We start from the raw sequence: 10836 nt of genomic DNA on the forward strand, positions 1-10836 counted from the left end.
AAATATACCTGCATAGTTCATGTAATAGCCTACATTTGTAACAGCCACAAATTAAATGTCACAGGGGAAAAAATACAACCAGAACAGATGCAGAAAAGATGCAGAAAAGATGCAGAGGCTCTGGAATGTTAAAGGAATAGCTGCTGCCTGTGCAATCACACACTATGGTGTCGCACACACACGCACACTTATTCTTGGGCACGCTTCCTGCTTCTTCAGGCTCGACCTTAGGTTTCCCACAGCAGGGTCTCAGGCGTTGGGTTTTATAAAATAATTAATTTAATTGAAAGGTGCAGCAGCAGGATCAGCCCAGGCTGGGTGCCTCCAGAGAGAGAGACCTGGAACAAAGAAATCCCGGGGCAATTATACCCTTGGGTCCCACACACCCACCTTTCATGTGCTGTCCATGTGTCCTTTGGTGGTGATTTTTGGTCTGGGGTCTTCCTGCATCTACTTGGATTCTTCTTCTGTGTCCAGGCAGGCAGGCTCTTATCTTGTTGACTTGCAGTTTCCACAGTTTTCCCCGAAGGTTGGAGCCTCCTTATCTTCTGGCTTACACTCCTTGTGCATCTGCCCTTGCTGGTGGAATATAGAGAACTGAAGGGTCCCAGACTGGGAAAAACACTATTGAGACATCAGTGTGATATCAAAACACTTTCCCATACTAAAAGACTAAACACAGCTCTGTACTAGCTGTGTACTAGGAAAATTACTGAGATAAATACCTCTGTCAGGCCTAAAGGCTTCAGCAAATCTATCCACTCATGCTAAGTAAAGCTAAGCAAACAGCACAAATCACACCATATTATAAGCCTAAGTAATTTATTCTAATTAAAACCTACTTATTTATGTTAAACAACTAATATCCCTCAACATGGAATACTAAGCTTTGTTACTTGTGTTTGAAATTAATTCATCTAGCCTGCAGAATATGGTTTGTTTTTCAGGACTTTAAATGAGATGGAAGTTCTGATTTAATTTGTAAGTTGAAAGAACGTGGACTTCTTTTGGGATGTAATAAATATTGGATGAATTTGAAGTCAAAGCAAGATATTCCTGGTAAATAAAAATGAGTTATGAATTTAAAATTGAATTTTGAATTGATTGTGAATCATAAATTCTGTCTGTTTTCTTCTTAAGTTGACTTAATTGTTCAAGAAGAAAATGCAATTTTTTAATCAGTCTAACATGATTTAATGGTATTAAGAATCCTGATATGGTTTTGTTGGGTTTTTTAAAATATGTGATAGAGGAAGTGTTCTTTAAGATAGTATTACCCTGTATGTTTAGAAAAGGGCTTATAATATTTTTTTTTTTTAATTAAAATGCTCTGTGGCCACATTATAAATTACAATTATAAATTCATTCATTGGTAAAGGAGAGTGTTATGATCCACTTTTAAAGGGATCAAATTAATTTGTAGTTGAATTAAGCTGGGACTAGATAACTTGGTATCATCATCCAGTGCTATAATGATGACATTTCCTTTTGGAAGCCTTAAGGGCCATTCAAAATCTCAACTTTCTTGGTATCAGAGGAGATGGATGGCATGAGCCTAGAGAAGAAACCTATCTAGCATAGGTAAATGCAGATTAAAGTGGGTGAGACTGCTAAAATCAGAACAAAACTAAGTGCTCAAGGAGATTTGTAAGGATAGTAGGAGAAATTCTGGTGGAAGCAATCAAAAGATCTGTCAGCTTACTAGGCTGGTTTTGCATCTACTTTTTTTTTTTTTTCTTTTTACTTTCCTGGGCAGAACTCTGAAGGCACAAAGATTTCCAGCCTACAACCAAAATTGTGCTTTCTGAAGAAAAGGGATCAGGTGAGGAGAGTGTGGGACCTTTCCACTTCCCAGTGAGTAAGACTTGCTTGCAAGTGCTTCTGCTGTGCTCAACACCCAAACTAGACAAAAGCAGCCACCCGTGTTGAGGAAAGCAGCTTAATTCTGCCTCAGTGATGCTGCAGCTCTCTGGTTTAATGTCCACCTCCCCCAGCCCTGCTCTTTCTCATCAGGAAGAGGTGGATGCTCATCCATCTCCATTTGCTCTGCCTCCCCCACAGCTGCCTTTAGCAGCTCGATCAGCTTGGAGAAAATCTAATAAGGCCAAAGGGAGCTATATCTGCCTCTTCAAGAGAAGAAAAGTAGTTCTTGCTCCAAAGCAAGAAGAGAAGGCAGAGTGGCCCATCTCTAAACATTTAACTCCTCACATGTGCTGTGAACCTGATGACTTTCTTTTGGCATAAACATTACCTGGAAAAGCAGGTCACTGAGAACACCTCTGCCTGGTAATGGGAGTTCTGTCATGAACATCTGTGAAGATCCACAACCTGACATGCCACTCCAGGACAACGTTGCGTAGGATCTCCAGTTTTGTCTCCACAGTAGCAGACAAAGGCCGTTGCTTTTGTTACACTGCTCTGAAACAGAAAATGTAGTATAACACAGGGCAATCTCAGCAACGTAGTCTGTAGATCCAGAAAGCAGACACATTAAAACCAAAACCAAACCCTCCAAGCACAAAAAATCAGATTCTACAACCCTCCCCCCCCCCCCCCCCCCCATTAATCCTGTTAACTCTATTGATCAATTCCAACATAAATGACATTTGATCCAGGTCTTGGAGATTCTCAGTTCTAACAAGTTTTGTAAAGACCAGCTATGGAGTAGAAAGACATTCAGGTTAGAGCCTCAATCGAGGAAAGGCAGCTACTGTGAACTGAACAGCCACCACTTGATTTTAGCCTTCCAGCTGAAAAAAAATCTGTTAAAACCAAAACCCAAACCCAACACAAACAAACAAAAGCAGCAGCTGAGTAATAATTGAAGACCAGTCAGTCCTGGTGTAGTTTGGTTGTGCACGCTGCCTCTTCACGGACAGTGCTAAAGGCAAAATAACTAGGGAGAGGAGTAGGGAGAGGGTTAAGAGATGTTTAGGAAGGGAACTCAAGGTCTTGGAAAGAACTGATTGTGGAAATCTTGTCAATGATGTCAGAAAAGCTGAGTTTATTGCGCTGTTTAGACAGTCAGGATATATGGAAAAGGAATCTAGACATTCATGCTTCTCTTAACAAGCTAAAAAAACCCATGTGCACTAAAAGAAATCTCAGAACTTGTTAATGTCCAGCCACCCGTCATCCATCTCACTTCACTAACAATGGAGTTTCCAGTGACTGACCAAGGCTTTGGAGCATCCAAGGGAAAAAATCCTTCCGACTCAGAAAACTTTAGTCTGACAGAACAGAGAAAAGGCTTCAAGAACAGCTCCAGGACAACTCAGGAATGACAGAGCTTGAAGGAGTCACCAGCCTATTGCATCTTACCAAACAGTATGAACTGTGAGAATCCCTTTTTCCCCATTTGGTGTATCTCCTCCAGGTGAAGACATTGTGCTACAGGCTGTCAGCTTTCTCCTGTTCAGGTAACTGCTCCAGTTGGAAGTTTCTAGGAGCTAATAAAGGCAAAGCTGATGTTAGTGTTTTGCCACTACAGCTCCAGGGTGAGATCTGCATAGCTTTTTCTGAAAAATACTCTTTCTTAATCTGAAATCTCAAGTCAGAAACATAATTTTGTTGTGTCTGTGCTTATTGCCTAAATGGGCTTCAGGAATAAAACCAGAATTTATGAGTGGTATATTGGCTCTCATTAATTCCACCTACTGCAGCCTCTTCAGCCAGGAACACTGGCAGACCACTTATCTGATGAGGGAGAGTCAGACACCCATGTATTATTTTGGGTTTACAGCATACACCATGCTAATGGCAAAAGCTCCTGAAAACCAAACCAACCACAAGCATTGACCAAAGCAAAAAGGCAGAGGCAAAAAGAAAGCTGTTTAAGAGTAGTAGGATAAGTGTTGGAGATTTAGATTTGTTTCTGAACTTAATTTCATTTTAGTCTGGTGCATTCCTCCGTGGGGAATACAGAGAAAGGAACCCATGAGATGTCCCAGCAAAATTTTTAGAACAACTAGACCATCAACAGAAGACATTTAGCACATAGCATTAGGGATTATTATAAATATATTGATGATAAGGCACAGCCATCTGGCAGTTGTGCTTATTTTGGAAAATTTCTAAAATGTATAGTGCACCTTACGATCACTTTTGAGAAGTCTGAATTTAAGGTTATGGGTAGCTACTGTAGACCTTTTAGGTGTTGAGACTGAAATAATAAACATAACTGCATTACAGGCTGCATACCTTGCCATCTCTAGCTGCAAGTTTTCTAGCTTTGTAAATTGCTGAGCGTTGCTGTGATCTGAAGACCTTGTAACTACTTAGAGAAACAGTAAATATATGGATTCCATTTTTACAGCATAAAATAAGTGCACTGACTAAGCCACAGGATGAAAGGGTAAAGCAGGGGGAGAATAAGTTGCCATCCATTTTCTGAAATAAATGACATTTGGAAACTTGAGACTTCCAAAGATGATTACCATAACTGATTTAAATGTTTTCTTCCCTCTGAGTGCAGATATAGACTAAAGTTTATAAAAGTATTATGTTTTGTGTCCAAAAAGTAAAATTATGTGAAGAAAAAAACCTCCAGCAAAACACTTTGAGGTATTATGGATCAGGAAAGAGCAAGACCATGAAAAGGAACAAACACGTACCACATTAATTAAAAACATCTGAAGCAATCTAGATGTTTTTCATAGGTACATTAAGTAGATACCCAAATCACCTTCATTAACACCTAGGTACCATAAACACAAAAAAGCCACATTATCGTGTAGTTAAGAGACCTGTGAAATACCGATTTAACCCTCTATTAAAAAAGAAAGTGTCATCCCCAAGGGAAAAAAATAAAAACAACACGAAAACCAACAAAGTGGATGAATAACAGTACTCAGCAATCACTCTAAAACAATGGAACTACTCGAGCACAGAGACCCCCACGCTCACCCGTGTCACCCCCAGCCCCTGCCCGGCCCTTTGTTGGAGCGCAGCGAAATGGCGGCGGCGGAGCGCGGGCGGGGCAGGGCGGCCCCGCGCGGGCGGGAAGCGGCGGTCCCGGCCCCGCCGTCCCCATTGGCTGGATTTTGCTGCAGACCCCGCGGCCGGCGGGGCCCGGCTCCCCCCCTCCCCCCAGCCGGCACCGGGCGCCGCAAGGACGGGACCGGGCAACCGGGACGCGCGCGGCGGGAAGGAGGGTGTCCCCCTCCCGGGGATTTGCTCCCGCGGCGCCCAGGACGAGCCGGCGGCGGCGCCGGCTGCCTCCCGGGGCAGGGGCCGCGGCCGGAGCCGTGCCGCCCTCGCCCGCCCGCCCGCTGTCGGAGGCGATGTCGCGAACGTCCCTGCCCGCCGGGGGAAGGGCGCGGAGAAGAGCCCGCCCTTGCCCTGCCCCGTCGCAGTCCTCAACCAGGTCGGACCGCCGGCAATATCTGGCGGCGCGGGCGGCCGTTCCCGCCACACGCTGCTGGGGTCGAGCGAGGCGCGGTCATGTCTGGCAGAGGCAAGGGCGGGAAGGGGCTCGGCAAGGGGGGCGCCAAGCGGCACCGCAAGGTGCTGCGCGACAACATCCAGGGCATCACCAAGCCGGCCATCCGCCGCCTGGCTCGGCGCGGCGGCGTGAAGCGCATCTCGGGGCTCATCTACGAGGAGACGCGCGGCGTGCTCAAGGTCTTCCTGGAGAACGTAATCCGCGACGCCGTCACCTACACCGAGCACGCCAAGAGGAAGACGGTCACGGCCATGGACGTGGTCTACGCCCTCAAGCGCCAGGGACGCACCCTCTACGGCTTCGGCGGCTAAACTCGATTCCTGGGAATAGGTTACGCTTTCACAACACAAAGGCTCTTTTCAGAGCCACCCATCCTTTCAGAAGAAGAGCTGTGATCCTTGCTAACCCCTGTGTCGTGTTCCTTTAGTTGCAACAGAGCTCGTGGCTGGGGGGGGGGGGGGGGGGCCCCCGGGGGAATCGGGGGCGTTGGGCTTTCGCTGTCTCCACTCGTAGCCCCCGCTCTCTGACGTCCTTCCCCACCTCTGCCAGCCTCGAGCAACGGCAGAGGTTGAAAGCGGCGACAGGCGATGTCCCGCTTGCACTGCCCGGCAAGAATACTGGGGGGAAAGGGTGTAGCGCTGGGGGGGCTCCCTGGGCTCGAGAGAAAACCACGTTGGCTCTGAAAGACCTGTACGTCCTTTGTCCTAGCCGTGCTCCCCCATTTCCCCCTCACCCCCTCCCCCGCCACGCCCCTCCCGGGCCTCCTTCGAGGCGGGAACGGGACGCGAGGGACCGGCAGGCGGGAACGCCCGGATGCCGGGGGGCAAGCGATGGAGTGAGACAGACAGGCTGCACCGCGGCAGCCTGCAATGGGAAGCTCCCGACACGGCGCCGCTCTCCCCTCTGCCACTGCGGCGGGAAGGGCGGGACAAAGCGGGAAGGCGTGGGGAGAAGAAACGGCTAAAAGCACCCGCGCAGCGCCCCGGGGACTGCAGAGGAAAGAGGCTGCGACCCCCGTGCGAAAGCGCCTTCCCTTGCCGCCTCCCTCCCGCTAGAGGCTGCCCGTTCTCTCGGCACCGCTCTCATGCGCCCTTCTCCTCCCACCCTGCGTCGGCAGCGCTCAGCGGGAACCTCACAGCTGCCAGCGCACGCGGCTCGAACCTCCCCGTTATCCCAGAATCAGCGCTGCCCCGAGCGCGTAAAAGGGAGCGTGGCACAGGCTGCCCACGCCCGCTCCCAAAACACAGCGACACAGCTCTCTCCGGTGGCCGTGTGGTGGCTCTTAAAAGAGCCTTTGGGTTTGGCGGTGGCAGGGCGGGAGCCTCAGGCGCGCTCACCGCGGATGCGGCGGGCCAGCTGGATGTCCTTGGGCATGATGGTGACGCGCTTGGCGTGGATGGCGCAGAGGTTGGTGTCCTCGAAGAGCCCCACCAGGTAGGCCTCGCTCGCCTCCTGCAGCGCCATCACGGCCGAGCTCTGGAAGCGCAGGTCGGTCTTGAAGTCCTGCGCGATCTCGCGCACCAGGCGCTGGAAGGGCAGCTTGCGGATCAGCAGCTCCGTCGACTTCTGGTAGCGCCGGATCTCGCGCAGCGCCACCGTGCCGGGCCGGTAGCGGTGCGGCTTCTTCACGCCGCCCGTGGCCGGCGCGCTCTTGCGGGCCGCCTTGGTGGCCAGCTGCTTGCGGGGCGCCTTCCCGCCCGTCGACTTACGCGCCGTCTGCTTCGTACGCGCCATCCTTACACGTTCTGCTCCTCAGAGACACACCGGACTAACAAGTGAAAACTGTTAGACTCTACCCTCACTGGCTCATTTTTATATCCAAGCTCTGCTCGTTCATTGGCTGATGGAAAGCGCCGATGTCATTGGGCGATTTCGAAAATCCCGCGTTAACCCCTTCTGTGCTGAACCGCGCTCTTTAATAGTTAAATTACAGGGTTGATCTTTCCATCTTCCATTTCTTATGAAACGGCTTTTCTTTTTTTTTTTTTAACGATTTGTCGTTATTAACTGTGCCCTTCATCAAATTAATTGTTCTCATACAACCCGCAAAAGCAGTCTGCTATCAAAGATGGATAAAAATAAAACATTTTATAGTTTAATCAGAAGGATTTTTTCATGTTTAATTAGTGAAACCTAAACTTGTAAAAAGCAAGTAAAATATATTTTATGGTTCTAAATTATTTAAGATGTATTTCCTATGGAATTTAATGCTTTATTTATAATCTAAAATTAAAAACGCTATACTAGTGGGGTTTTTTTATCAACTGAAGTCATATAATTAAAACATGGACCCAGTAAGGGAGATTCAGAGTCACAGACACCTCAGAAAAAAAAAGGAGAAGTAAATACTAGAGAAATAAAACTTTAAAGGCCTTTCATGCATCCCTGAAAAAGAGGGAAAAGACTAGTTCCTTTTGGAAAGAGCCAGGGCTCCGGCACCTTCAGCTACCGCCGTGGTGACAGAATATTTGGGCAGGCCAATTAAATTGTTCGATTACTCGACCAATCAGAAACTGGAAGGCGTGGCCTCCACCCGCTATAAGTAAGAGTCGCAAGATCTCTCGTTCCCCTTTCTGAGCGGCACGAATCGGCGGGTACCATGGCGCGTACGAAGCAGACGGCGCGTAAGTCGACGGGCGGGAAGGCGCCCCGCAAGCAGCTGGCCACCAAGGCGGCCCGCAAGAGCGCGCCGGCCACGGGCGGCGTGAAGAAGCCGCACCGCTACCGGCCCGGCACGGTGGCGCTGCGCGAGATCCGGCGCTACCAGAAGTCGACGGAGCTGCTGATCCGCAAGCTGCCCTTCCAGCGCCTGGTGCGCGAGATCGCGCAGGACTTCAAGACCGACCTGCGCTTCCAGAGCTCGGCCGTGATGGCGCTGCAGGAGGCGAGCGAGGCCTACCTGGTGGGGCTCTTCGAGGACACCAACCTCTGCGCCATCCACGCCAAGCGCGTCACCATCATGCCCAAGGACATCCAGCTGGCCCGCCGCATCCGCGGTGAGCGCGCCTGAGGCTCCCGCCCTGCCACCGCCAAACCCAAAGGCTCTTTTAAGAGCCACCACACGGCCACCGGAGAGAGCTGTGTCGCTGTGTTTTGGGAGCGGGCGTGGGCAGCCTGTGCCACGCTCCCTTTTACGCGCTCGAGGCAGCGCTGATTCTGGGATAACGGGGAGGTTCGAGCCGCGTGCGCTGGCAGCTGTGAGGTTCCCGCTGAGCGCTGCCGACGCAGGGTGGGAGGAGAAGGGCGCATGAGAGCGGTGCCGAGAGAACGGGCAGCCTCTAGCGGGAGGGAGGCGGCAAGGGAAGGCGCTTTCGCACGGGGGTCGCAGCCTCTTTCCTCTGCAGTCCCCGGGGCGCTGCGCGGGTGCTTTTAGCCGTTTCTTCTCCCCACGCCTTCCCGCTTTGTCCCGCCCTTCCCGCCGCAGTGGCAGAGGGGAGAGCGGTGCCGTGTCGGGAGCTTCCCATTGCAGGCTGCCGCGGTGCAGCCCGTCTGTCTCACTCCATCGCTTGCCCCCCCGGCATCCGGGCGTTCCCGCCTCGAAGGAGGCCCGGGAGGGGTGTGGCGGTGAGGGGGGGGAGGAGGAAATGGGGGAGCACGGCTAGGACAAAGGACGTACAGGTCTTTCAGAGCCAACGTGGTTTTCTCTCGAGCCCAGGGAGCGCCCCCAGCGCTACGCCCGTTCCCCCCAGTATTCTTGCCGGGGAGTGCAAGCGGGACATCGCCTGTCGCCGCTTTCAACCTCTGCCGTTGCTCGAGGCTGGCAGAGGTGGGGAAGGACGTCAGAGAGCGGGGGCTACGAGTGGAGACAGCGAAAACCCAACGCCCCCGCTTACCACCCGCACCACCCACCACCCCCCGCCACGAGCTCTGTTGCAACTAAAGGAACGCGACACAGGGGTTAGCAAGGATCACAGCTCTTCTCCTGAAAGGATGGGTGGCTCTGAAAAGAGCCTTTGTGTTGTGAAAGCGTAACCTATTCCCAGGAATCGAGTTTAGCCGCCGAAGCCGTAGAGGGTGCGTCCCTGGCGCTTGAGGGCGTAGACCACGTCCATGGCCGTGACCGTCTTCCTCTTGGCGTGCTCGGTGTAGGTGACGGCGTCGCGGATCACGTTCTCCAGGAAGACCTTGAGCACGCCGCGCGTCTCCTCGTAGATGAGCCCCGAGATGCGCTTCACGCCGCCGCGCCGAGCCAGGCGGCGGATGGCCGGCTTGGTGATGCCCTGGATGTTGTCGCGCAGCACCTTGCGGTGCCGCTTGGCGCCCCCCTTGCCGAGCCCCTTCCCGCCCTTGCCTCTGCCAGACATGACCGCGCCTCGCTCGACCCCAGCAGCGTGTGGCGGGAACGGCCGCCCGCGCCGCCAGATATTGCCGGCGGTCCGACCTGGTTGAGGACTGCGACGGGGCAGGGCAAGGGCGGGCTCTTCTCCGCGCCCTTCCCCCGGCGGGCAGGGACGTTCGCGACATCGCCTCCGACAGCGGGCGGGCGGGCGAGGGCGGCACGGCTCCGGCCGCGGCCCCTGCCCCGGGAGGCAGCCGGCGCCGCCGCCGGCTCGTCCTGGGCGCCGCGGGAGCAAATCCCCGGGAGGGGGACACCCTCCTTCCCGCCGCGCGCGTCCCGGTTGCCCGGTCCCGTCCTTGCGGCGCCCGGTGCCGGCTGGGGGGAGGGGGGGAGCCGGGCCCCGCCGGCCGCGGGGTCTGCAGCAAAATCCAGCCAATGGGGACGGCGGGGCCGGGACCGCCGCTTCCCGCCCGCGCGGGGCCGCCCTGCCCCGCCCGCGCTCCGCCGCCGCCATTTCGCTGCGCTCCAACAAAGGGCCGGGCAGGGGCTCGGGGGGGCGACCTGGAGGCTGCGGTTGTGGTTTTCTGGTCAGTCGATGTTGTCGGCTTGGGGAAGGTCACTGTGTGTTAACATTCCCTTTGGCATAGCTCTTTGGTTCAGGAATAATTTTTGGAGCCCGAATGGTTCCGGTATACTCGTTTAGCAGCTTTTTCTTTTCGGGAGAACGTCGTGGGTTTTGTTGGGGATCTGTCAGCACCACGAGTCTACGCTAGGGGAGCTGCTGCGGTGTCTCCCGGAAGCACGACCGGTGTAGAAAGCCTGCAAGCCAAGCCTTCTGTTCATACAGTTTTACTTTTTCGTAGTGTTTAAATTTATAATTTGTTATTATTTTAATAACATATGAGGTTATTTTTACTTTGTTCTCGAAGGATCATCAAATTAGCGCTATTCCAAACTGTTGCCATTTACCATCTCTTTCTTGTCAGGAGTTTTTACCTAATTAATTATATCTGCGTGCAATACACAGGTTTTATTTTTCCTGCTTGGTTGGTGCAGTATTTGTAACTTTGTTTGACTCCCCTCTTTTCCCTGTTTCATAATGGGTCTCTGCTAC

At 52.5% G+C, this 10836-nt stretch overlaps 4 protein-coding genes and 1 long non-coding RNA gene across 5 annotated transcripts; 2 read left to right on the forward strand and 3 right to left on the reverse strand.

The window, feature by feature from the left end:
* Positions 1-261: 261 nt before the first annotated feature.
* On the reverse strand, positions 262-2504 carry LOC142601378 (uncharacterized). The gene is made up of 2 exons (XR_012834963.1): positions 2252-2504; positions 262-579 (listed from the first exon to the last, which is right to left on the reverse strand). It is a non-coding gene; the product is annotated as an uncharacterized LOC142601378 (long non-coding RNA).
* A 2901-nt stretch (positions 2505-5405) lies between these two features.
* On the forward strand, positions 5406-5815 carry LOC142601367 (histone H4). Its single transcript, XM_075750181.1, has one exon. The coding sequence runs from the start codon at positions 5443-5445 to the stop codon at positions 5752-5754; it is 312 nt and encodes a 103-aa protein (XP_075606296.1). The 5' UTR covers positions 5406-5442; the 3' UTR covers positions 5755-5815.
* Positions 5816-6742: 927 nt separating this feature from the next.
* LOC142601360 (histone H3) lies at positions 6743-7213 on the reverse strand. The gene has a single exon (XM_075750167.1). The coding sequence runs from the start codon at positions 7175-7177 to the stop codon at positions 6767-6769; it is 411 nt and encodes a 136-aa protein (XP_075606282.1). The 5' UTR covers positions 7178-7213; the 3' UTR covers positions 6743-6766.
* Positions 7214-8027: 814 nt separating this feature from the next.
* Positions 8028-8478, forward strand: LOC142601356 (histone H3). Its single transcript, XM_075750140.1, has one exon. It carries the CDS (start codon positions 8043-8045, stop codon positions 8451-8453), a length of 411 nt encoding a protein of 136 aa, XP_075606255.1. The 5' UTR covers positions 8028-8042; the 3' UTR covers positions 8454-8478.
* Positions 8479-9374: 896 nt separating this feature from the next.
* Positions 9375-9762, reverse strand: LOC142601358 (histone H4). The gene has a single exon (XM_075750154.1). The coding sequence runs from the start codon at positions 9745-9747 to the stop codon at positions 9436-9438; it is 312 nt and encodes a 103-aa protein (XP_075606269.1). The 5' UTR covers positions 9748-9762; the 3' UTR covers positions 9375-9435.
* Positions 9763-10836: the final 1074 nt, after the last annotated feature.

The sequence above is a fragment of the Balearica regulorum genome, chromosome 1 (assembly GCF_011004875.1).
Source record: "Balearica regulorum gibbericeps isolate bBalReg1 chromosome 1, bBalReg1.pri, whole genome shotgun sequence".
In the NCBI taxonomy this organism is placed as follows: Eukaryota; Metazoa; Chordata; class Aves; order Gruiformes; family Gruidae; genus Balearica; species Balearica regulorum.

Coding starts and splice junctions, on each gene's coding strand:
- LOC142601356 (XM_075750140.1), top strand. CDS start 8,043: ATGGCGCGTACGAAGCAGACGGCGCGTAAGTCGACGGGCGGGAAGGCG.
- LOC142601367 (XM_075750181.1), top strand. CDS start 5,443: ATGTCTGGCAGAGGCAAGGGCGGGAAGGGGCTCGGCAAGGGGGGCGCC.
- LOC142601360 (XM_075750167.1), bottom strand. CDS start 7,177: ATGGCGCGTACGAAGCAGACGGCGCGTAAGTCGACGGGCGGGAAGGCG.
- LOC142601358 (XM_075750154.1), bottom strand. CDS start 9,747: ATGTCTGGCAGAGGCAAGGGCGGGAAGGGGCTCGGCAAGGGGGGCGCC.